The 22,732-nt window shown below is 42.7% G+C and overlaps 1 protein-coding gene across 1 annotated transcript in view; it reads right to left on the reverse strand.

The window, feature by feature from the left end:
- Nucleotides 1-2,535: 2,535 nt before the first annotated feature.
- The window catches only part of degs2 (delta(4)-desaturase, sphingolipid 2), a 106,645-nt gene continuing 86,448 nt past the window's right edge, over nt 2,536-22,732 (reverse strand). The window contains exon 3 of the mRNA XM_070877526.1: nt 2,536-2,679. Coding sequence (XP_070733627.1) covers nt 2,536-2,679 — 144 coding nt within the window. The remainder of the gene's footprint in view (nt 2,680-22,732) is intronic.

Raw genomic sequence — 22,732 nt, forward strand, 5'->3', positions numbered from 1 at the left:
CCTCTAATTAAAGCATCAGTCAAGCCTTGGATTTAAACTTAAGACCAGCCTGGTATAGCCAGAACTACCAAGACAGTCCTCTAGCAGGCTGCAGGCAAGTCTAATAGCCACATCAAATATTAATAAGAACATCTTGAAAAATTCTAGCTGACTACTTTCTCTTGGCCCTGGAGCAGTAATTTGTGAAATAATCCTTCTAGATTTGATGCTTTGCATTCTCATTACTCATGACAGACTTTACCACTTTTAGTTCGCCCTCTTTGGTGCAGTAAATGGTAGAAACCATTCACCAGGGTCTGCTAAATAAATATATACCAAATAAAATTATAAATATGTAAGTAAAATCAAAGGCAATTTAGACCTTACACTTGATTTAACTTATGTGACATGCAGAGCATAAAGGGCGATGCCCACAAATTACATTTTTTGCACTTGATTTAAGGCAATAGACAGCGTTCACAGTCTGTATGAATCGAGACAGAGAAGTAATGTAGTAAAAGAAAAGAAAGACTTGCATTAATACAGCGCCTTTCACAACCTCAGGATGTCCCAAAGCGCTTTAAAGCCAATGACGTACTTTTGAAGTGTAGTCACTGATGTAATGTAGTCACTATTGGAAAAAAAACAAAATGCATCCAAAACAAGCTGGTGGTTGAAGCATTGTCATTCAAACTATACCTGTCGATGCTACAGCTGCTAATAGAATTTTCTCAACAAAAAGTACTGAATGATGAGTGAAATGTAAGATAATATGACATACACAAGTGAGTCAGTTCAATTCTTTTGATCTACAAACCATATATATGTGTATGCAGGCATATTCAAATACCTCTGAAAGCAAATGTCAGCATATAATCTACATCCATACTTCCATTAGTCAGTGAAATAAACCAATTGCTTCATTGAAAAATGATTTGGTCAAAGCAGTCTGTAACAAAGGGTTATCAGGACAATTCTCATTGGCTGATGAGAGCAAAAGGCATGAGGCTTTAGCTAATTCTGATCATGTGTTTTGTGATAACTCTTCCAATGAGCTGATGTTGCAATTAACTTTCAGATTTCTTCTTCTATGATGTATGTTTTCTGCTAGGTTGTATGGGGCCTGTGAAGAACAGCTGCATCACAACCTCCATACTCACACACAAGCCTGTGACTCGTCAGAAAACCTGGGGTGGTGCAGAGACAAAAGGGTTTGTTTTGCGTGGGAGTGGATAGTGGATAAATTAGTTTCAGTTAGTAGGTGCTGATGTGTGCAAAAATTGGAGGTTTAATGACAGCAAAAATGCCATTTTGATTTTGTTTTGTTAGTCGCAGCACACAGAGCAGTAGTAAAGTTTGGATCCTCACTATGTGTTAATGGGACAGGTTTTTTTTTAATGCAAAAAGAACATATGGCAGGGGAGGCATGGCAGATTAATCAGCCCACCTTTGGCAGCGATACTGTAAGTGCATTGTGCCTGATGGGGTAACTAACCATTATGTTTTAGCTATATTTTTCCAGCACAAAACACATGCAAGCCATTTTGACTACAATCAAATGGATTTTCCAGCAGGGCACACAAGACTGGTGCTAGAAAATGCAGCTGATTTCTGAAGCCTAACTGCAAACCCTGATGTTAAATCTTACAGCACTGTGGTAGGGTTTACTTTTCCAGATATTTCTGGGCTCCAGGGACCCCACAGAATGTACTTATTCCCATCTTGATGCATTTTTATATATATAACAAGTTGATCTGAGCATATTATGTGATTCTGCAGACTTGGAGTTTTCAAATGAGGGAAAAAGATGCCTTTAATGTCACAACATTGGACACTTGGCTAACTTTATTCCAACAACATTAGCATCTGTTTGTGCCTTTCCATGAGCCTAAAACTTAAGAAAGTGGTTTCCCATAAACAATTGTCATTTTCCTGGACCTGCCTACAGTCTAAAGGTACATTCGCACAACACTAGTGCTGCTACTAAATGGTGCTGCTTCACACCAACGCTACAGTGTAAATACAGCCTGACTCCAGAGTCGGGATCCGACATTCACCATAGTGAGACCCCAAGAGGAGGGAGACTCACTCTGCTTCATTTCAGAGTCACTTCATGTCTTGACACCCAATTTATACACAAGTTTAATGTCAGTGTGAAGCCAGTAAATTCAACCCAAACTAAAAATGGACCATCCTGTGAAAATCTAATTATATTCTGTGTGGTAAAAAAACACAGGGTCAACAATAGAATCAGAATTATTTTACAAATGTGCTCAAATTGATGTAATTTGTTTTGTTATCGATCTTATATAATGCCGATCTATTTTTCTTGGCATTGTGGGCACAGATCAGTTGTCTTGCATATAAACAAAAAATGCTGGAAATGCACAGTGGATCTGTCGGGTCTGATAAACATTTTGAATCAAATTGTTGACTTGTCTTTTCTCTTTACAGATGTTGATGAACCTGGTGTGTTTTTTTTTCAGCGGTTTTGGTTTTATTTCTGGTTTCCAGGAATCCTAGGATTTTCTTTTTTTTTCATTTTCTCTCAGTCATTCAGTCATCTTTCACCAGCTTGCACTCCCTCTTAATCCTGGAGTAAGGGCCAATGCTGTCATCAAAAACAAAGTCCCACAGCACACGAACCCAGGAAGAGTGCTGGGGCAGATTGTCATAGTACTCGGGAGCGATCACCTTCACCTAAAGGGGAAAAAAAATCAATGACAAGGTTCACAAAGTTCAAGATGGAAACTTAACGTTTATCAAAGTTAGTAGTTGGTATATGTTGTTGAGTCAGTTTAAATGGATCAATAATCTATATTATTTATTGGTGCATGTCTCAATTTAGAGGGAACATTTTCTCTCTGTGTATCAAAATTATAAATCTGTCATTACAAAAGGGGTTATGACTTTGTTAGATTTAGTGAAAAATGGAAACCTTCCCCTTTAGCGGTTAGTAATCAGTGACCATGAGTAGGTAACCGCAATCCTTTCCATACTAAATACCTTCTGCAAATTTTCAGAATAGGCACTTGTAATTCAATACACAATCAGCTGACTAGAATGATTGAAAATCAGAATAAGCAAAATGCAAAAGTTCGAAGTCCCTTCTGCAAAAATACGTTCAGTTGGCAAAACCAGTGACTGGTTTACAGCCGGTAAAACAATGTGGAACAAGTTTTTCAAGTGAATTTTCCAGTCCTTTATTTACTCATTATCAGTAAATTGCAGGCACAGACCAACACGATGTCCCGGTTTTATGGTTTTTTAAACAGCTATTGAGGCCTCCTAATCTAAAACACCAAACTTCTGCCAGCATCTATATAATGAAGAACATGCTGTTACAAATTCTACAGTGCTTGAAATCCTTCAGAGGCCTTTATCCAGCTACAGTATCCATTCAAAAATCTGGGACTGAAGAGGGTTTCCCTTCCTTTAAAAAAAATTTTTTTTTTTTTAAAAGCACACAATGAAAAGGACAGGCTAAGCAGGATTTCCATTGAAACTCAATGATTCACCGACGGGAGAAAGCCGACACTCTGCAGCCAGGTCCAAGACGTAAATGGTGTTGGTAGCAATGGATCCATTGTTGGAGTTGGGGAAAACTGAACTGACCCAGACTGCAGGGCCTGCCTCTGTAAGGAGCAGGAACAGCTGGGCATGTGTCAGCACCAGTACAGTGGCAGTTTATACGTGTCAAACACACATTCCCAATCCTATTGGAAAGAAGCCAGACTCCTATGGCGTGTGGAGAATATGAAGCAAAGAAGAATGAGTGTTTGATTTTGTGTAACTGAGCACTGATTATTTGTCCTCTACTGGCCTAAACCTTGGCTATGCCTCGCTGACTGCAGGCCAAGTAAATAATGGGAGTTAGAAATGTATTGTTCAGCTTATTCTTGTGTATACTTGGCTAACTTTGCTATGTACTCCAGCCAACAGAAAGAGAATTGTACCTTCATTACCTGAAACTAAGTAAGTGGCACTTTATTATAGGTATTTTTCACAATAATTAGTAGTATCAAATTACCAATTTATATTTTTATTTTTTATAAAATTACATAGAATTTTACAGCACAGTAGCAGGCCATTCGGCCCAACAGATCTATGTCAGTACAAAAGCAAAATACTGTGGATGCTGGAATTTGGAATAAATGTCAATGTTTATGCTCCATGTGAGCCTCCACCCACCTTACTTCATCTCACCCTATCAACTTGTCCTTCTATTCCTTTCTCCCTCACGTTCTTATCTAGCTTCCCTTAATAATAATTCACATTCCAAAAAATGTTGGAACACCACTTAAAAAGTCACATTGACCATACCCAAGAATTCTGGTAAAAACATTCCACAGAAAACTACAGTCCATGGTCCATTTCCAGTCCTCAAATCTCTAGCAATCCAACCCACAAAACCCAGGCAACTCAGTTCTATTTGTGTTTCTGTAACTTATATGCTAGTTTGCCCTGTTTCAATGGGTTTGGAAAGAGCTGTTAGTGCTGCTGCCTCATTGAATAAACTCTACATCAGAACAGCTGAATCTGTTAGAACCATACCTTGAGATATATGTAGATTAATGCAAACACTCATTTAAACATGAGGGGCTGGATTTTCGGTTGCCTCACGCCTCAGCTAGTGGCCAGAGGGGGTGTTAATGGGAGCATAAGAGTTTACCGACCGGGAGCGCAGCGTTTAATGCCCCGACCGAAAATTCATTAGAGGCTCAAAGGGGGCGCAAACCATTAGCGCCTGTCTGCTGATGATCACTCCGATCATGACGTATTCCTGGTGCAATGCCCCAGGTTGCGCCCCGGTCGTAAAATTAGGTGCGGCCGCCTCATTTAGCAGCTGTCAAAAATAACATCTGGAAAAACAGTTGGTGCAGGCCTGCAGAGTTGTTACCTGATGGCTACTTAAAGGGACGAGGTCACAGACAGTGCAATGTTTACACAGAACACGGTGGTGAGCCTCTGAGTTTGCAGCGGCGGACAGAAATAAGAGTTCAGCTTAAGAAAAAGTGATTTTGAAAACTTGAAATGTGTGTATTACTATGCCGTGCCTTTAAGACTCGGCTTTTCCCGGGATCTGAATCGGAGTTCGACGCAGACGCAATTTAGCGCCAACATTTTCATTAGCGTCCCCTCAGCTCTGGTGTGCAAGGGCTGATTTAGTGCCCCTGTCAGCTCTTCGATTGATTCTGACGAATTTCTGGACGGGAGGTGCAAACATTTTCATGGCGCTAAAAGTACCGCTCCGCCTTGATTAACGCCGCCACAGAGACGGGACCGAATTTCTCCTCCTAGATCATCATCATCAGAGACAGTCCCTCGGAATCGAAGAAGACTTGCTTCTACTCTTAACATGAGTTCTTAGGTGGCTGTACAGTCCAGATATGTCTCCTGAGACTCCATGGTATGTACTGAAGCAGCTACAAGGACACGATTGGACTTCAGCTATATCTTGATCTTCGAATCTACTTTAATGCCACACCCAACTACCAGGATTTCCAGCTCTCCCATTTTCTTGCAATTCTCTAGGCCTCCCACTTTCTTGGTTATTTTACAACCCTTTTGGCTGGATTTGGGACTTTTTGGATTTCGGGACATTAATCGCGGTGGCGCGTTAAAGTTAGTGCCTGAAAATAATTTGTGTCACTAACTGCAAGTTTCAGTGAAAATGTAAGTTGGAGGAACATTGGCGTTAAGTCAGGTGTTACACAACGGGTTTTGTGTGCCCGAGCCGAAACTTGCAGCAGTAAAAAAGTTTCATTGTTATTTAGTGCCCTGCAACATAACGTATATTATATTGTTTTATTTTGGTGGAGGTGTTTTTGTGACTTTGTTGCAGTAAAATTTATGACACAACATTTGCCATTGGTGTCTTGTGCATCATTTCAACATTCACTGGAGATGTGCCTTTATGGGGGCACATAATGTGTCCAGTATTAGCTCTGTTATATATGTGGACTTTTATTTACTCTGTACAGCCACCAGAGGGCTCATCCCATGGAGTCCCAAGGGATCCCATAATCCCTTGGGAGCACAGGTATTTAAGGAGGCTTCACAGGTTGGAGAGGCACGATGGAGACCTGCAATAAAAGATTTTCACACTTTACTTTGAGCTCACAGTGTTCAGTCTGACTTTCTCCATACACAACAACTGCCGATGAGATACAGATAGCGAACCCAAAGATGCAGAGAACAGTGGAGAAATTTTCGGAGGGAGATAATTGGGAAACCTTTGTGGAGCGACTCGACCAATGCTTCATGGCCAATGAGCTAGCTGGGGAAGAGAGCACTGCCAAACGAAGGGCGATCCTCCTCATCATCTGTGGGGCACCAATGTATGGCCTCATGAAGAATCTGCTCACTCCAACGAAACCCACGGAGGAATCATATGATGATTTGTGCACACTGGTCCGAGAGCATTTGAACCCGAAGGAAAGCGTTCTGATGGCGAGGTACCGGTTCTACACCTACAAAAGGTCTGAAAGCCAGGAAGTGACGAGTTATGTTGCCGAGCTAGGACGCCTTGCAGGACATTGCGAATTTCAAAGACATTTGGAACACATGCTCAGAGACTTTTTCGTACTTGGCATTGGCCACAAAACCATACTTCTCAAACTTTTGACTGTAGAGACCTCAACCTTGAGTAAGGCCATAGCGATTGCCCAGGCGTTCATTGCCACCAGTGACAATACGATGCAAATCTTTCAGCACACAAGTGCTGCTACAATTACTGTGAACAAAGTGATGTTGTTTTCGAATCGTAACATACAGGGCAGGTCACACATACCTGAAGCTGCACGTCCACAGATGACTGAGTCCACCATCAAGGGTGATGAATGCAAGGCCATTAAAACCTTGTTGGCGCTGCAGGGGTCATCATTGTTTCCATTCATGCCAATTCAAAGAGTACGTTTGCAAGGGCTGTGGAACAATGGGACACCTCCAACGAATGTGCAGGCGAGCTGCTAAGCCTGTTAAACATGCAAACCACCATGTTGTAGAGGAGGACAGATCCACGGAGGATTACGACGAACCAGAGCCTCAGATAGAGGAGGCAGAGGTACATGGGGTGCACACATTCACCACGAATTGTCCTCCGATAATGCTGAATGTTGAACTAAATGGACTCGCGGTGTCAATGGAGCTGGACACGGGTGCCAGTCCATCATGGGCAAAAAGACTTTCGAAAGGTTGTGGTGCAACAAAGGCCTCAAGGCCAGTCTTAACTCCAGTTTGCATGAAACTAAGAACTTACACGAAAGAACTGATTCCTGTAATCGGCAGTACTACTGTAAAGGTCTCCTACGATGGAGCGGTGCACAAGCTACCACTCTGGGTGGTATCAGGCAATGGGTCCATGCTGCTCGGCAGCAGCTGGCTGGGAAAGATACGCTGGAACTGGGACGATGTCCGAGCACTATCGCCCGCTGATGACACTTCGTGTGCCTAGATCTTAAACAAATTTCCTTCGCTGTTCGAACCCGGCATCGGGAAATTCCAAGGAGCAAAAGTGCAGATCCACCTAATTCCGGGAGCGCAACCCATCCATCACAAGGCAAGAGCAGTACTGTACATGATGAGAGAAAGGGTAGAGATTGAGCTAGACTGGCTGCAAAGAGAGGGCATCATTTCACCGATTGAGTTCAGCAAGTGGGCCAGTCCTATTGTCCCAGTCCTCAAGGGAGATGGCACCATCAGAATCTGTGGCGATTACAAAGTAACTATCAATCGTTTCTCCCTGCAGAACCAATACCCACTACCAAAGACCGACGACCTCTTTGCAATGCTGGCGGGAGGAAAGACGTTCACGACGCTGGATCTGACTTCAGCCTACATGACGCAGGAACTGGAGGAATCATCGCAGGCTCTCACCTGCATCAACATGCGCAAGAGCCTTTTTTGTTTATAACAGATGCCCGTTTGGAATCCGATCAGCTGCGCCGATACTCCAGAGAAACATGGAAAGTTTACTGAAATCGGTCCCGCACACAGTGGTCTTCCAGGACAACATCGTGGTCACAGGTCGGAACACAGTCGAGCACCTACAGAACCTGGAGGAGGTTCTTAGTCGACTCAACCACGTGGGGCTCAGGTTAAAACGCTCGAAGTGCATTTTCTTGGTGCCTGAAGTAGAGTTCCTGGGGAGGAGGATTGTGGCGGACGGCATCAGGCCCACCAACTCGAAGACGGAGGCAATCGAGAACGTATCGAGGCCACAGAACGTGACGGAGCTGCGGTTGTTTCTGGGACTCTTGAACTACTTTGGTAACTTCTTACCAGGTCTCTGCAGACTGCTAGAACCACTACATGTCTTACTACGAAAAGGGGGCAAATGGGTTTGGGGCAAAAGCCAAGAAAATGCCTTTGTAAAAGCGAGAAAATTGTTATGCTCAAACAAATTGCTTGTGTTGTATGATCCATGTAAGCGTTTGGTACCAGCATGTGATGCGTCATCATATGGCGTCGGGTGTGTATTGCAACAAGCTAATGATTTCGGGAAGCTGCAACCGGTTGCTTATGCATCCAGGAGTCTGTCTAAGGCTGAGAGAGCCTACAGCATGATTGAAAAAGAAGCGTTAGCATGAGTCTACGTGGTTAAGAAAATGCATCAATACCTGTTTGGGCTAAAATTCGAATTGGAAACTGACCATAAGCCACTTATATCCCTGTTCTCCGAGAGTAAAGGGATAAATACCAACGCATCGGCCTGCATACAGAGATGGGCACTCACGTTGTCCGCATACAACTACGCCATCCGCCACAGGCCAAGCACAGAAAACTGCACCGATGCTCTCAATAGGCTGCCATTGCCCACCACGAGGGTGGAAATGGCGCAGCCCGCAAATCTAGCCATGGTTATGGAAGCATTTGAGAGTGAGCAATCACCCGTCACTGCCCGGCAGATCAAAACCTGGACAAGCCAGGACCCTTATTATCTCTAGTCAAAAGCCAAGGCTTTTTCGACAGCACCTCCCAAACCCGCAAACTTTACCACCTAGAAGGACAAGGGCAGCAGGCGCATGGGAACACCATCACCTCCAGGTTCCCCTCCAAGTTACACACCATCCTGACTTGGAAATATATTGCAGTTCCTTCATCAAAATCCTGGAAGTCCCTACATACAGCACTGTGGGAGTACCTTCAACACATAGACTGCAGCAGTTCAAGAAGATGGCTCACTACCACCTTCTCAAGGGCAATTAGGGATGGGCAATAAATGCCGGCCTTGCCAGTGATGCTCACATCCCATGAATAGATAACCAAAATACTTAAACGGTTGCCAGTCCTCAAAGTAGAAAAGTCACATGGTTTGGATGGGATGCATTCTAGGTTATTGAGGGAAGTAAGGGTGGAAATTGCAGAGGCTCTGGCCACAATCTTTCAATCCTCCTTGGATATTGGGGTGGTGCCAGAGGACTGGAGGATTGCAAATGTTACAGCCCTGTATAAAAAAAGGAATAAACCCAGCAACTACATACCAATCAGCCTAATGTCAGTGGTGGGGAAACTTTTAGAGACAATAATCCGGGACAAAATTAATTGACACTTGGAAAAGTATGAGCTAATAATTGAAAGTTAGCACAGATTTGTTAAAGGCAAATCATGTTTAACTAACTTGATCGAGTTTTTTGATGAAATAAAGGAGAGGAGAGGTTGATAAGGGGAGCACGGTTGATATTGTGTATGCAGACTTTCAAAAGGCGTTTGACAAAGTACCACATAATAGACTTGTCAGCAAAATTAAAGCCCATGGAATTAAAAGGAGAATGGCAGCATGGATACAAAATTGGCTAAGGGATGAAAAACAGACAGGAGGGAGGTATACAATGGTATTAGGACCACTGCTCTTTTTGATATATATTAATGACCTAGACTTGGGTATCATTTCAAAGTTTGCAGATGACCCAAAACTTGGAAATGCAGTAAACAATGAAAAGAATAGTAACAGACTTAAGGAGGACGTAGACAGTCTGGTGAAATGGGTAGACACGTGTCAGATGCAATTTAATGCAGAGAAGTATGAAGTGATTAATTTTGGTAGGAAGAATGAAGAGAGGCATCATGAACTAAATGGTGCAATTTTAAAGGGGGTGCAGGAACAGAGTGACCTGGGGATGCATGTACACAAATCTTTGAAGATGGCAGGACAAGAAGAGAAGGCTGTTAAAAAGCACATGGGCTTCTTGGCTATATTGATAGAGGAATAGAGTACAAAAGCAAGGAAGTTATGCTAAACCTTTACAAAATACCGGTTATGCCAATGGGCACCACATTTTTGGAAGGATGTCAAGGCCTTAGAAAGGGTGCAGAAGAGATTTACTGGAATGGTATCAGATATGTGGAGAGACTGGATAAGCTGAGTTATTCTACAAAGAGCAGATAAGGTTAAGAGGAAATTTGATAGTGGTGTTCAAAATCATGAACAATTTTGAAAAAGTAAATAAGCAGAAGTTGTTTCTAGTGGCAAAAGGGTCGGTAATCAGAGGACACAGATTGAAGGTGATTGGGAAAAGACCCAAAAGGCAAATGACAACATGCGACAGTGATCTAGAATGCACTGCCTGAAAGGGTGGTGGAAGCAGATTTAATTTTCAAAAGGGAATTGAATATATACTTGATGGGAACAAATTCACAGGGCTATGGCAAAGAGCAGGTGAGTGGCACAGACACGTTGGGCTGAATGGTCTCCTTCTGTGCCATATCATTCTATCTATGATTCTATATAAGGCACCAAACAAAAGGCCATTCCTTTAGTTGTCAGACTTATTTTTTTTTATTGTGTTTATGAACACAACAGTTTAAATGCCCAACACTGACTACATATGCTGGAATAAAGTGTCTTTTACAACATTGAGCCAATATTAATAAGGTCCTCGGAATGAACACCCGTGCTCCAACCATTCCCTGCGGTAGCGAGTTCCACATTACAACCACTCTCTGGGTAAAGAAGTTTTTTCTGAATTCCCCATTGGATTTTTGGTGACAATAGTGGTGTAATTAAATTTTTAGCGGTGTCATCTAATAACACTGGTGTCATATTTCTACTGTGAAAATGAAGTGTAAACAAATTAGCTCGGACTATTAGAAACTTTAAATCCAATTTTGACTATGGGTGAGGGGCGAGTCAGGCAGCAAATTGCCCTGATCTGGCTGGCGTGATATCAGGGAGATTTTAACTCTGCATACAATTAGTCAGCCTCCCACCTGAATCTGGCAGGAAGTGGCAGGAGCACAATATTGGGCAGCAGGAGGCCGAGGAACAGTCCTGGCACTTGGGTAAGTTGTGGGAGGGGGTTGAGAGGGCCCCACGATCAGTCGGTGGGTGGGGGGGGAGGTAGGGGGGCAGGGAAGACCCAGGGAAGACCCTTATGATGCCTGAATAAGCAGTCCTACTCCTCCAGGAAAGTAAAAAAAAAAGTTAAATGATTTGCCTTCTTGGACCCCCTCTGGCCCCGACTCCTCTTGGCAAAAGCCACAATGGCTGCCCCAGTTAAAGTAGCAGTCAGGCCCCGATGAAGCCTGATCTGCATATTTAAAGAAGAACTCTGCCGGTTTCCAGCTGGTGTCCTTCCCTGCCTCTCAGAAGAGCAGGTTAAAATTGGAACCTGTGGGAAGAGAATGGGATCTCAGCAGGCATGTCCCATGGACAATTTTAACTACCCGCCTGGTTTCTTTGTGTTATCACAAACCCGTAATACATTATTGAGTTCTAACGAAGGGGCTACACTCAAAGGTTAAGTCCTCTGTCCTTTCCGCAGTTGCTACCTGACCTGCTCAGTGTTTGCAGCATTTTCTATTTGTGTTTCCGATTTCCAGTATCTGCATCTTTTTTTTTTCTTTTTTCCTTCATGTATTCTATGTGATGCAAAATATACCAGTAAACTAAATAATGAAATAAGTGGCTTGATATTTAAAAATGCAGGTGATTATTATGGAAATTAAGGCAAGTTGGCAGGTCTGACCTAAGCACATCTTACTTTGTCTATTCAGGCAGCTTTTAATTGTGTATACTTTACACACAATAAAGTTTACTTCAGAAACAACTCCTGCATGCACATTGTTTTTTGATCCTCAGTAACCAGCAGGAATTCACTCTGCACCTGGAACATGCATAGTGGAAAGCAGTTTTAAAGGTTGGACTTCAATCAATGTTGCCTGTAGCAGTAGCATGTCCCTGAGCAAAGAAGTTCACCGTCAACACCATGTAGTATGACAGGGCTCATTTGGAAACAAAGAAAAAAACATGCTGCATTCGTGTTAGATAGCAGTTTATTGCATACATTTACTCACATATATTCTTTGTGAAACCATTATACATTTTGATTAAACAGGGCTTGAGAGGGAAATAAATTGACTGTTTATGGTTTCTTTCCATTGTTGCCAAGATACCACCCCTTCACCTTTACCCGCAGGTTTGAGCTGCTTCAATCTGGACGGAAGCACCAATGAACTGCTATGCTTCAGATATTCTTAGAAAATGTATTCCCTTTTTATTGCCTAGCGATGTCTCATAACAAATGCTTGGAAAACCTTCAGCAGAGTTGAGTGGAATCACTTGGTTGATTTTAGTCCTGACTTTATTCAGTGGGTTAAAATGCTGAATCGAGCTCCTTTCATCTCAGTTAAATTGAATAGTATGATTTCCCCTACTTTTGAATTGGGCGAGGCATGAGGAAATGCTTACTTGAGGCAAAATATTACTTTTTGTAATGGCTTTGAAACATTTAAGGGCAAACTCCCCCATCCAGGATCTAAGATTAAAAGATAAAGAATGTACAATTTGCTTGTACATAAATGAGATTTTATTATTGCTACAAAATCCAAAGATGGCTGACTTGGGGGAAAATGATACGATCCTTTCATCTATCCAAGACTACTTTTACTTGTCTAAGGTCTCCCATTTTGAAGTATTATGCTCAAGGAAGGGGAGGTGGGTTTTGTCCTCTTCCTGGTGTTCTCAGTTGAATCTTGGGTTTACTCTGCAATTTGACTTGTGAGTGTGAGGTTCTGAAGATCTCTGTTTTTCTGCACCTCCCCCATCTCACCATATGGGAGTTAGGCCCCTGGCCCAAGCATTGCTTCATCTGCGACTGTGCCTTATCATCCCCATGTTACTAGTCGTCCATTTATCTCTCATTTCTATCCTCCTACAGTGAAGATATTGACTTCTCGGCCCTAATTACTCACTCAGTCCTTTGGAGACCTAAAAATCATGTCTGAAAGCTCTTCTCATGCAAATTCCACAATTTTCTATCATGGTTCCAACCACCCCTGACAATCTGAATAAGTTTCCTATGCGTCTCTCCGGCTTATTGATTTTCAAGACTCTGACCGTAATATCTTAATTTACATGAGCTTGTCATCTTACTGTGATCGCTTTAATCTTGGCTTTGATGTTGGTAACTTACTACTGTTGACATGTTAGTCATTCTGCTGTATATAGTGTGATGATCCATGCTACCATTAACCCTGTTAAATAGGCACTGTCATTGGCCATGGGAGGGTGAAGGTTGTTGCTTTGGTCATCATTTATTTTCATACTGAAAAAACAGTAACCCTTCCAAGATCAATCATTTTTAGCTGAAAAGAAGAATTACGCCAAACTCCAAATACTAAAAATTCCACAAAGTAAACGGTCAAAAAGCCACATTTTCTGGGGTGGGAGGGAATATTCTCACACCCTCATCCCCGCAAAAGATAAATCTCATCCTTTCAGCATTCACAGGCCCTTCAAAAATATCAAATTCCATCACTGATGCAAACTGTGTTTTTGTGTACTGTCATTTTATCTTTCCTGCAATATTAGCAAAAAAATCTATTGGGTACAGCCCTCAGCTTATGTTTCAAGCCTGTGGCCCTTTGGCATGAGGTTGATTTTAATCCTACTCGCTCAGCAAAAGCCTGGCAGGTGGGCAGTTAAAATCACCCTGGCTCTAACCTGCCCGAAAGCCGCCATGATCGCAACATCTGCAATTTTAACGTGCTCTCCTGAGCAGGCAGAACAGATACACGCCCGGAGCCAACAGGGTCCTTCTTTACATATGCATGTTGCGGCCCAATGACATCATTGAGACCCAACTGCCTGATCGGGGAGTACACCTGGTGTTAAAATCGGGGCCAAGTAACTGCTTGTTTTCACATGATGGCCTAGATTTAGGGTTGTTTTGAGTTGTTAGCATTTTGTGGCTGTATTAACTATTCTTGAACTTGTTGGTCGTTTTTTGTAGGCCTATATGGGAAGTGAAAACGAGTGGTGGAAACAGCTTGTCAATGTATGTCAAGCTACATGTTGTGAAGGTAAATGTAATGCCCAAACTACATTCTATATTGTTAATTCATTTTCAGAGGTAGAAACCAAACAGTTTCATTTAGGATTTTGTTTTTTTACAATTGATTTTAAATGTTTGAGGGGAGGGAAGATCCTTCACTTGGCTGAACCTCATGGCTGGAGTTAGTTTCTTGGTGCATTATTCAATTCGGTAAGGACAGTAATGTGACCATTTTCAATGTCACCAGCTGGAGCTGGTGAAACTGGTCAGAACTAGATCAGCACCGACAATGTTTTGTGTTTAATGAATAACCTGTGAAAAGTAATGAGCTGCTGCATTTGCTTATGTCTTAATAGGGTGACAGAAAGAGCAATAACAAACACAGTCTGTTGCCCTGAAGAGGGAATCCATGAAGAGCCTGCTCCACTTCGCAGTCAGATTTAGTCATGTGCAGATTGTTCTAGGCTCAGCCTGTTTTGCGTCTCTCCACTTTGTCTAGTGCGAAGAGCTTTGCTTAGTTATATATATGCACCCTTGTTATCAGGCAGTGGATCTCAATGACCTAGGTCCTGGGCACCCGTTTGTTTCATAAACTGGCTCATTAATCACCCATTAATCATCCATAATCACTGAAGCCTTACTGTATTATCGTCTCATCTTAAAAAGTTCATAGTAAGAGGATGTATGTTTATAATTGCAGCACAGACGTCCATGCTGGTGAAATCAGAGATCCAACAAATAAGATGTGTTTGTGTTTAAAAAGTAACTGTCATGTATTTTACAGACTGACCCATGTAAGCAATCTACATTATAGTTTACAATAGTTAAGCAAAAGCAGAGTCAGCTCTGTATTTGTCCATGAGCCATATTTGACAGGAGAAGCAGAGCCATGCCAGCCAGAACACTATACAAGTGTTCACCAGTTTTTTAAAAAAGAAAACATCACAAAGACGAGAGGGCAAGGAGCCCAGCCAACACCTAATGAAATAACCTGCAGACGGTGCAAAGGTCAGAGAAGGTAGAAGGAGATCTGATCATGTGACTCACCCCATGCACCCACTGTATTTTTCCCTCTGTGAAAAGGAGAAATAGCAAAAGAAAACAGAATAGTAGGACTGATTAGAAACAATTACGAAATACTGATTATTGTGACTTCAGTTAAAGGTAAGATTTTATTGAAAAGTCTACTCTCAAGAGATAATAACTACATTTCTCCCGTGTGATACTGGATAACATCGACTGAGTAAATCTATGAACATATGAAATGTTGTAATCATATATACAGTAGAGTTATGTCTCAATTATGGAATATATCAAAGTTTAGTTGAATCTAATCAATTTTCTGATGGACTACATTGCACAGACTGGTAATGGAAAGAAAGTACAGAGCAAAAGGACAGTCCCTGTTTAAGCACAATGATTAAATTAGAAAACATAAGGCTGTGTAACCCACGTACAGCAGCATAGCAACGGTAATTAAACAAAAAGCAAAAAATAAACATATGCTGGAAATCTAAGAATTATGCTGGAAACACAGTCAGTCAGCTTCATGTATCAGGTGCAAATCCTTTGTCAAAACTGGAAGATATTACAGATGAACAGCATTTAAAAAGAAACAAAACAAAGGGAACGGGAAGGGAAATACAGAACTGTTTAAATATTCAAAGATTTCAAAAAGCAAACAAGAGTTCTGTTCATGCTTGACCCATCGATATGCTGCAATTCTACATGCAAAATCTCTTATTTTAGCTTGTGTTGAATCTGCTAACCAATTCATTAACAAACTGCCACTTGGTATTATTCACACTGCAGTCCATAGTTCCAGAAATGTTACATAGGATGACATAGGATATAAGAACATAAGAAATAGGAGCAGGAGTAGGCAAATTTGGCCCCTCGAGCCTGCTCCGCCATTTAATACGATCATGGCTGATCCGATCATGGACTCAGGTCCACTTCCCTGCTCGCTCCCCATAACCCCTTAATCCCTTATCCGTTAAGAAACTGTCTATCTCTGTCTTAAATTTATTCAATGTCCCAGTTTCCACAGCTCACTGAGGCAGCGAATTCCACAGATTCACAACCCTCAGAGAAAAAATTCCTCCTCATCTCAGTTTTAAATGGGCGGCCCTTTATTCTAAGATTATGCCCCCTAGTTCTAGTCTCCCCTATCAGTGGAAACATCCTCTCTGCATCCACCTTGTCAAACCCCCTCATAATCTTATACGTTTTGATAAGATCACCTCTCATTCTTCTGAATTCCAATGAGTAGAGGCCCAACCTCCTCAACCTTTCCTCATAAGTCAACCCTTCATCCCTGGAATCAACCAAGTGAACCTTCTCTGAACTGCCTCCAAAGCAAGTATATCCTTTCGTAAATATGGAAACCAAAACTGCACGCAGTATTCCAGGTGTGGCCTCACCAATACCCTGTAGAACTGTAGCAAGACTTCACTGCTTTTATACTCCATCCCCTTTGCAATAAAGACCATGATTCCATTGGAGTCCTGATCACTTGCTGTACCTGCATGCTAACCTTTTGTGTTTCATGCACAAGTGCCCCCAGCTCCCACTGTACTGCAGCACTTTGTAATTTTTCTCCATTTAAATAATAACTTGCTCTTTAATTTTTTTCTGCCAAAGTGCATGACCTCATACTTTCCAACATTATATTCCACCTGCCAAATTTTTGCCCACTCACTTAGTCTATGTCCTTTTGAAGATTTTTTGTGTCCTCCTCACACATAGCTTTTCCTCCCATCTTTGTATTGTCAGCAAATTTGGCTACATTACACTCGGTCCTTTCTTCCAAGTCGTTAATATAGATTGTAAATAGTTGGGGTTCCAGCACTGATCCCTGCGGCACCCCACTAGTTACTGATTGCCAACCCAAGAATGACCCATTTAACCCAACTCTCTGTTCTCTGTTAGTTAGCCAATCCTCTATCCATACTCATATATTACCCCCAACCTTGTGAACTTTTATCTTGTGCAGTAACCTTTTATGTGGCACCTTGTCAAATGCCTTCTGGAAGTCCAAATACACCACATCCACTGGTTCCCCTTTATCCACCCTGTTCGTTACATCCTCAAAGAATTCCAGCAAATTTGTCAAACATGACTTCCCCTTCATAAATCCATGCTGACTCTGTCTGACCGAATTATGCTTTTCCAAATGTCCTGCTTACTGCTTCTTTAATAATGGACTCCAACATTTTCCCAACCACAGATGTGAGGCTAACTGGTCTATAGTTTCCTGCTTTTTGTCTGCCTCCTTTTTTAAATCAGGGCGTTACATTTGCAGTTTTCCAATCTGCTGGGACCTCCCCAGAATCTAGGGAATTTTGGTAAATTACAACCAATGCACCACTATCCCTGCTGCTACTTCTCTTAAGACCCTAGGATGCAAGCCATCAGGTCCAGGGGATTTATCTGCCTTTAGTCCCATTATGTTACTGAGTACCACCTCCTTAGTGATTGTGATTGTGTTAAGTTCCTCCCTCCCTATAGCCCCTTGACTATCCAGTGTGGGATATTGTTAGTGTCCTCTACTGTAAAGACTGATGCTAAATATTTGTTTAGAGTTTCTGCCATCTCCATGTTCCCCATTACTAATTCCCTGTTCTCGTCCTCTAAGGGACCAACATTTACTTTAGCCACTCTTTTCCTTTTTATATACCTATAGAAACTCTTGCTATCTGTTTTTATATTTTGTGCTAGTTTACTTTCATAGTCTATCTTCCCTTTCTTAATCATTTTTTTAGTCATGCGATACAGAAACAGGCCATTCGGCCCAACCAGTCCATGCTGGCGTTTATGCTCCACTCGAGCCTCCTCCCGTCTTTCCTCATCTAAATCTATCAGCATAGCCCTCTATTCCCTTCTCCCTCATATGCTTGTCTAGTCTCCCCTTAAATGCATCTATTCAGTTCAACTAGTCCCTGTGGTAGTGAGTTCCACATTCTTACTGCTCTTTGGGTAAAGAATTTTCTTATGAATTCCCTACTGAATTTCTTGGTGACTATCTTATACTGACGGCCTCTAGTTATGCTCTTCCACAAAAGTGGAAACATTCTGGGGCCAAAATTGACCCTTTCTATAAAAGCCATGACTGCCTGCCTGAAAGCGATGACCATGGGTCGGTAAGCATTCCCTGCTCGGTCGGCACGGAAGGGCCGCCATTTTGTAAATTGCCCCCTCTCTGCTTTTCCTGGCAGAGAATGTCCCCGCTCCACCCATATTGCTGCTCCGTCGACCCCTTACTGACCATCGGCCACCCCCTTTCCGCCCCGCGTGGGAAATTGCCTCGCGAGAAATTGCCCCTCGGGAGAAATTGCCACTGACAGCTTTTCCCTGTGGGAAGTTCTTGTGGCTGGGTGACGTGTCCACCCTTAAAGGGCAGGGCGCAATGCCACGGCCGCCATTTTATTTTAATTGTTGGCCGACTGCTAGGTCGGCCCAACAATACTGGCCATGGGGTCGGCCAGACTGCCAACAGGCAGCCCGGCATCCCCTTTTGGGTGCCAGACCGCTGGCCTGGCCGAAACCCTCCATGTTGGCCCAGTATTTGCCACTAAAGGGGAAGGACGTTGTGACATGTCAGCGATGTCATCAGCGCGACGCTGTTGACTCAGAGCGACGGCCGTTCCAATCTGCCCTGATGATGAGATCAATTCCGCCCTGCTCAAAAAAACCCCACAAAACTGAATTTCTCCGGATTGTCCGCCCCATGCATTGAGGCAGACGGAACCCTTCGAAATCAGTAGGTGCGCCCCATTTTGGGCGGAGGGCAATTTCGGCCCCTCTCCCTGTATCGACTATTAAAAGCTTTCATAATTTTAAAGAGCTCTATTAGGTCATCCTTCAGTCTTCTTTTTTCAAGAGAATAGAGACCCAGCCTGTTTATCCTTTCCTGATGTGTATACCCTCGCATTTCTGGTATCATCTTTGAAAGTCTTCTCTGCACCCTCTCCAGAGCCTCTATATCCTTTTTAGAATATGGCGACCAGAACTGTACACAGTACTCGAAGTGTGGTCTAACCAAGGTTCAATACAGGTTTAGCATAATTTCCCAACTTTTCAATTCTATACCTCTTGAAATAAACCCTAGTGCTTGGTTTGCTTTTTTATGGCCTTGTTAACCTGTGTCCCAATTTTTATTGATTTATGTATTTGTACTCCAAGATCCCTTTATTTCTCTACCCCACCTAGACGCATGCTCTCCAAGTAACAAGTGACCTCCTTATTCTTCCTACCAAAATGTAATACCTCACATTTATCTCTGTTGAACTTCATTTGCCAATTATATGCCTATTATGCAAGTTTATTAATGTCCTCCTGTAATTTGTTACATTCTTCCTCAGTATTCATTATTGCCCCCCCCCCCCCAATTTGGTGTCATCTGCAAATTTAGAAATTGATTTTTGATTCTAAATTCAAAATTGTTCATATAAATTGTGAACAACAGTGATCCCAGCACTGATCCTTATGGAACACCACTACCCACCTTCTGCCACTGTGAATAGCTACCATTTACTCCAACTCTTTGCTTTCTGTCTTGAAGCCAACTAGCTATCCAATGGAGATATATGATGGATGATCTCTCTCTCTTAGGCAGTCTCTCGGAGTCGAAGATGACTTGCTTCCACACTAATGTGAATTCTCAGGTGACTGATGAGTCCAATACGGGACCTACAGTCTCTGTCACAGGTGGGGCAGACGATGCTTGAAGGGACAGGTTGGTGGGGTGCTTGGGTTGTCGTGCCCTCCTTCTGCTGTTTGCACTTGGATTTCACTTGCTCCCTGCGAAGAGACTCAGGGTGTTCGGCGCCTTCCTGGATGCTTCTCCTCCACTTTGAGCAGTCTTGGACCAGGGATTCCCACGTGTCGGTAGGAATGTTGCACTTTATCAAGGAGGCTTTGAGGGTATCCTTGAAGCCTTTTATCTCCCCACATAGGACTCGCTTGGCATGTCAGAGCTCTGAGTACAGCATTTGTTTTGGGAGTCTAGTATCAGGCATGCGGACGATGTGGCCCGTCCATCGGAGCTGATCGAGCGTGGTCAATCCAAGGAAGAGGCATATAAATTGGCCAGATAAAGGAACAAACCTGAGGACTGGGAGAAACTTAGAATTCAGCAGAGGAGGACAAAGGGTTTAATTAGGAAGGGAAAATAGAGTATGAGAGGAAGCTTGCTGGGAACATAAAAACTGACTGCAAAAGCTTCTATAGATATGTGAAGAGAAAAAGATTAGTGAAGACAAACGTAGGTCCCTTGCAGTCAGGATCAGGTGAATTTATAATGGGGAACAAAGAAATGGCAGACCAATTGAACAAATACTTTGGTTCTGTCTTCACGAAGGAAGACACAAATAACCTTCCGGAAATACTAGGGGACCGAGGGTCTAGCGAGAAGGAGGAACTGAAGGAAATCCTTATTAGTCAGGAAATTGTGTTAGGGAAATTGATGGGATTGAAGGCCAATAAATCCCCAGGGCCTGATAGTCTGTATCCCAGAGTACTTAAGGAAGTGGCCCTAGAAATAGTGGATGCATTGGTGATCATTTTCCAACAGTCAATCGATTCTGGATCGGTTCCTATGGACTGGAGGGTAGCTAATGTAACACCACTTTTTTAAAAAGGAGGGAGAGAGAAAACAGGGAAGTATAGGCTGATTGGCCTGACATTGATAGTGGGGAAAATGTTGGAATCAATTATTAAAGATGAAATAGCAGCGCATTTGAAAAGCAGTGACAGGATCGGTCCAAGTCAGCATGGATTTATGAAAGGCAAATCATGCTTGACAAATCTTCTAGAATTTTTTAAGGATGTAACTAGTCGAGTAGACAAAGGAGAACCAGTGGATGTGGTGTATTTGGATTTTCAAAAGGCTTTTGACAAGGTCCCACACAAGAGATTGGTGTGCAAAATCAAAGCACATGGTACTGAGGGTAATATACTGACGTGGATAGAGAACTGGTTGGCAGACAGGAAGCAGAGAGTCGGGATAAACGGGTCCTTTTCAGAATGGCAGGCAGTGACTAGTGGGGTGCTGCAGGGTTCAGTGCTTGGACCCCAGCTATTTACAATATACATTAATGATTTAAATGAAAGAATTGAGTGTAATATCTCCAAGTTTGCAGATGACATTAAGCTGGGTGGCAGTGTGAGCTGTGAGGAGGATGCTAAGAGGCTGCAGGGGGACTTGGATAGGTTAGGTGAGTGGGCAAATGCATGGCAGATGCAATTTAATGTGGATAAATGTGAGGTTATCCACTTTGGTGGCAAAAACAGGAAGGCAGAATATTATCTGAATGGCGACAGATTAGGAAAAGGGTAGGTGCAACGAGACCTGGGTGTCATGATACATCAGTCATTGAAAGTTAGCATGCAGGTACAGCATGCGATGAAGAAGGCAAATGGCATGTTGGCCTTCATAGCGAGGAGATTTGAGTACAGGAGCAGGAAGGTCTTACTGCAGTTGTACAGGATGAGGCCTCACCTGGAATATTGTGTACAGTTTTGGTCTCCTAATCTGAGGAAGAACATTCTTGCTATTGAGGGAGTGCAGCGAAGGTTCACCAGACTGATTTCCGGGATGGCAGGACTGACATACGAGGAGAGACTGTATCGACTGGACCTGTACTCACTGGAGTTTAAAAGAATGAGAAGGGATCTCATGGAAACATAAAATTCTGACGGGACTGGACAGGTTAGAGGCAGGAAGAATGTTCCCGATACTGGGAAAGTGCAGAACCAGGGGTCACAGTCTAAGGATAAGGAGTAAGCCATTTAGGACCGAGATGAGGAGAAACTTCTTCACTCACAGAGTTGTTCACCTGTGGAATTCTCTACCGCAGAATGTTGTTGATGCCAGTTCGTTAGATATATTCAAGAGGGAGTTAGATATGGTTCTTACAGCTAAAGGGATCAAAGGGTATGGAGAGAAAGCAGGAAAGGGGTACTGAGATGAATGATCTTATTGAATGGTGGTGCAGGCTCGAAGGGCCAAATAGCGTACTTCTGCACCCATTTTCTACGTTTCTATATTTCTTTGATGCTGGGGATGTTGGCCTGAGCGAGAACACTGACGTTGGTGCATCTATCCTGCCAATCGATTTGTAGGATCTTGCAGAGGCTGCATTGGTGGTACTTCTCCAGTGCTTTGAGGTGCCTGCTGTACATAGTCCACGTCTCTGAAGCATATAGGAGGGCGGGTATCACTACTGCTCTGTAGACCATGAGCTTGGTGCCGGGTCTTCCACCCTTTATGATGAATGATATCACCTTTGTAACATGACAACTCCATGTAATATGTTATTACTAATTTTATGAAAAAGATATTGCAATTACATTCATTGAGACAAACTGTTTCTTGTTTCTAACTCTCGGCAAAATAGCGGAACCATTTAATCGAACAAATTCTTCCTGTGACACACTCACATAATGTACATATATAGATATTCATAGTCACAGTC

The sequence above is a fragment of the Pristiophorus japonicus genome, chromosome 4, assembly GCF_044704955.1.
Source record: "Pristiophorus japonicus isolate sPriJap1 chromosome 4, sPriJap1.hap1, whole genome shotgun sequence".
Taxonomy (NCBI): Eukaryota; Metazoa; Chordata; class Chondrichthyes; family Pristiophoridae; genus Pristiophorus; species Pristiophorus japonicus.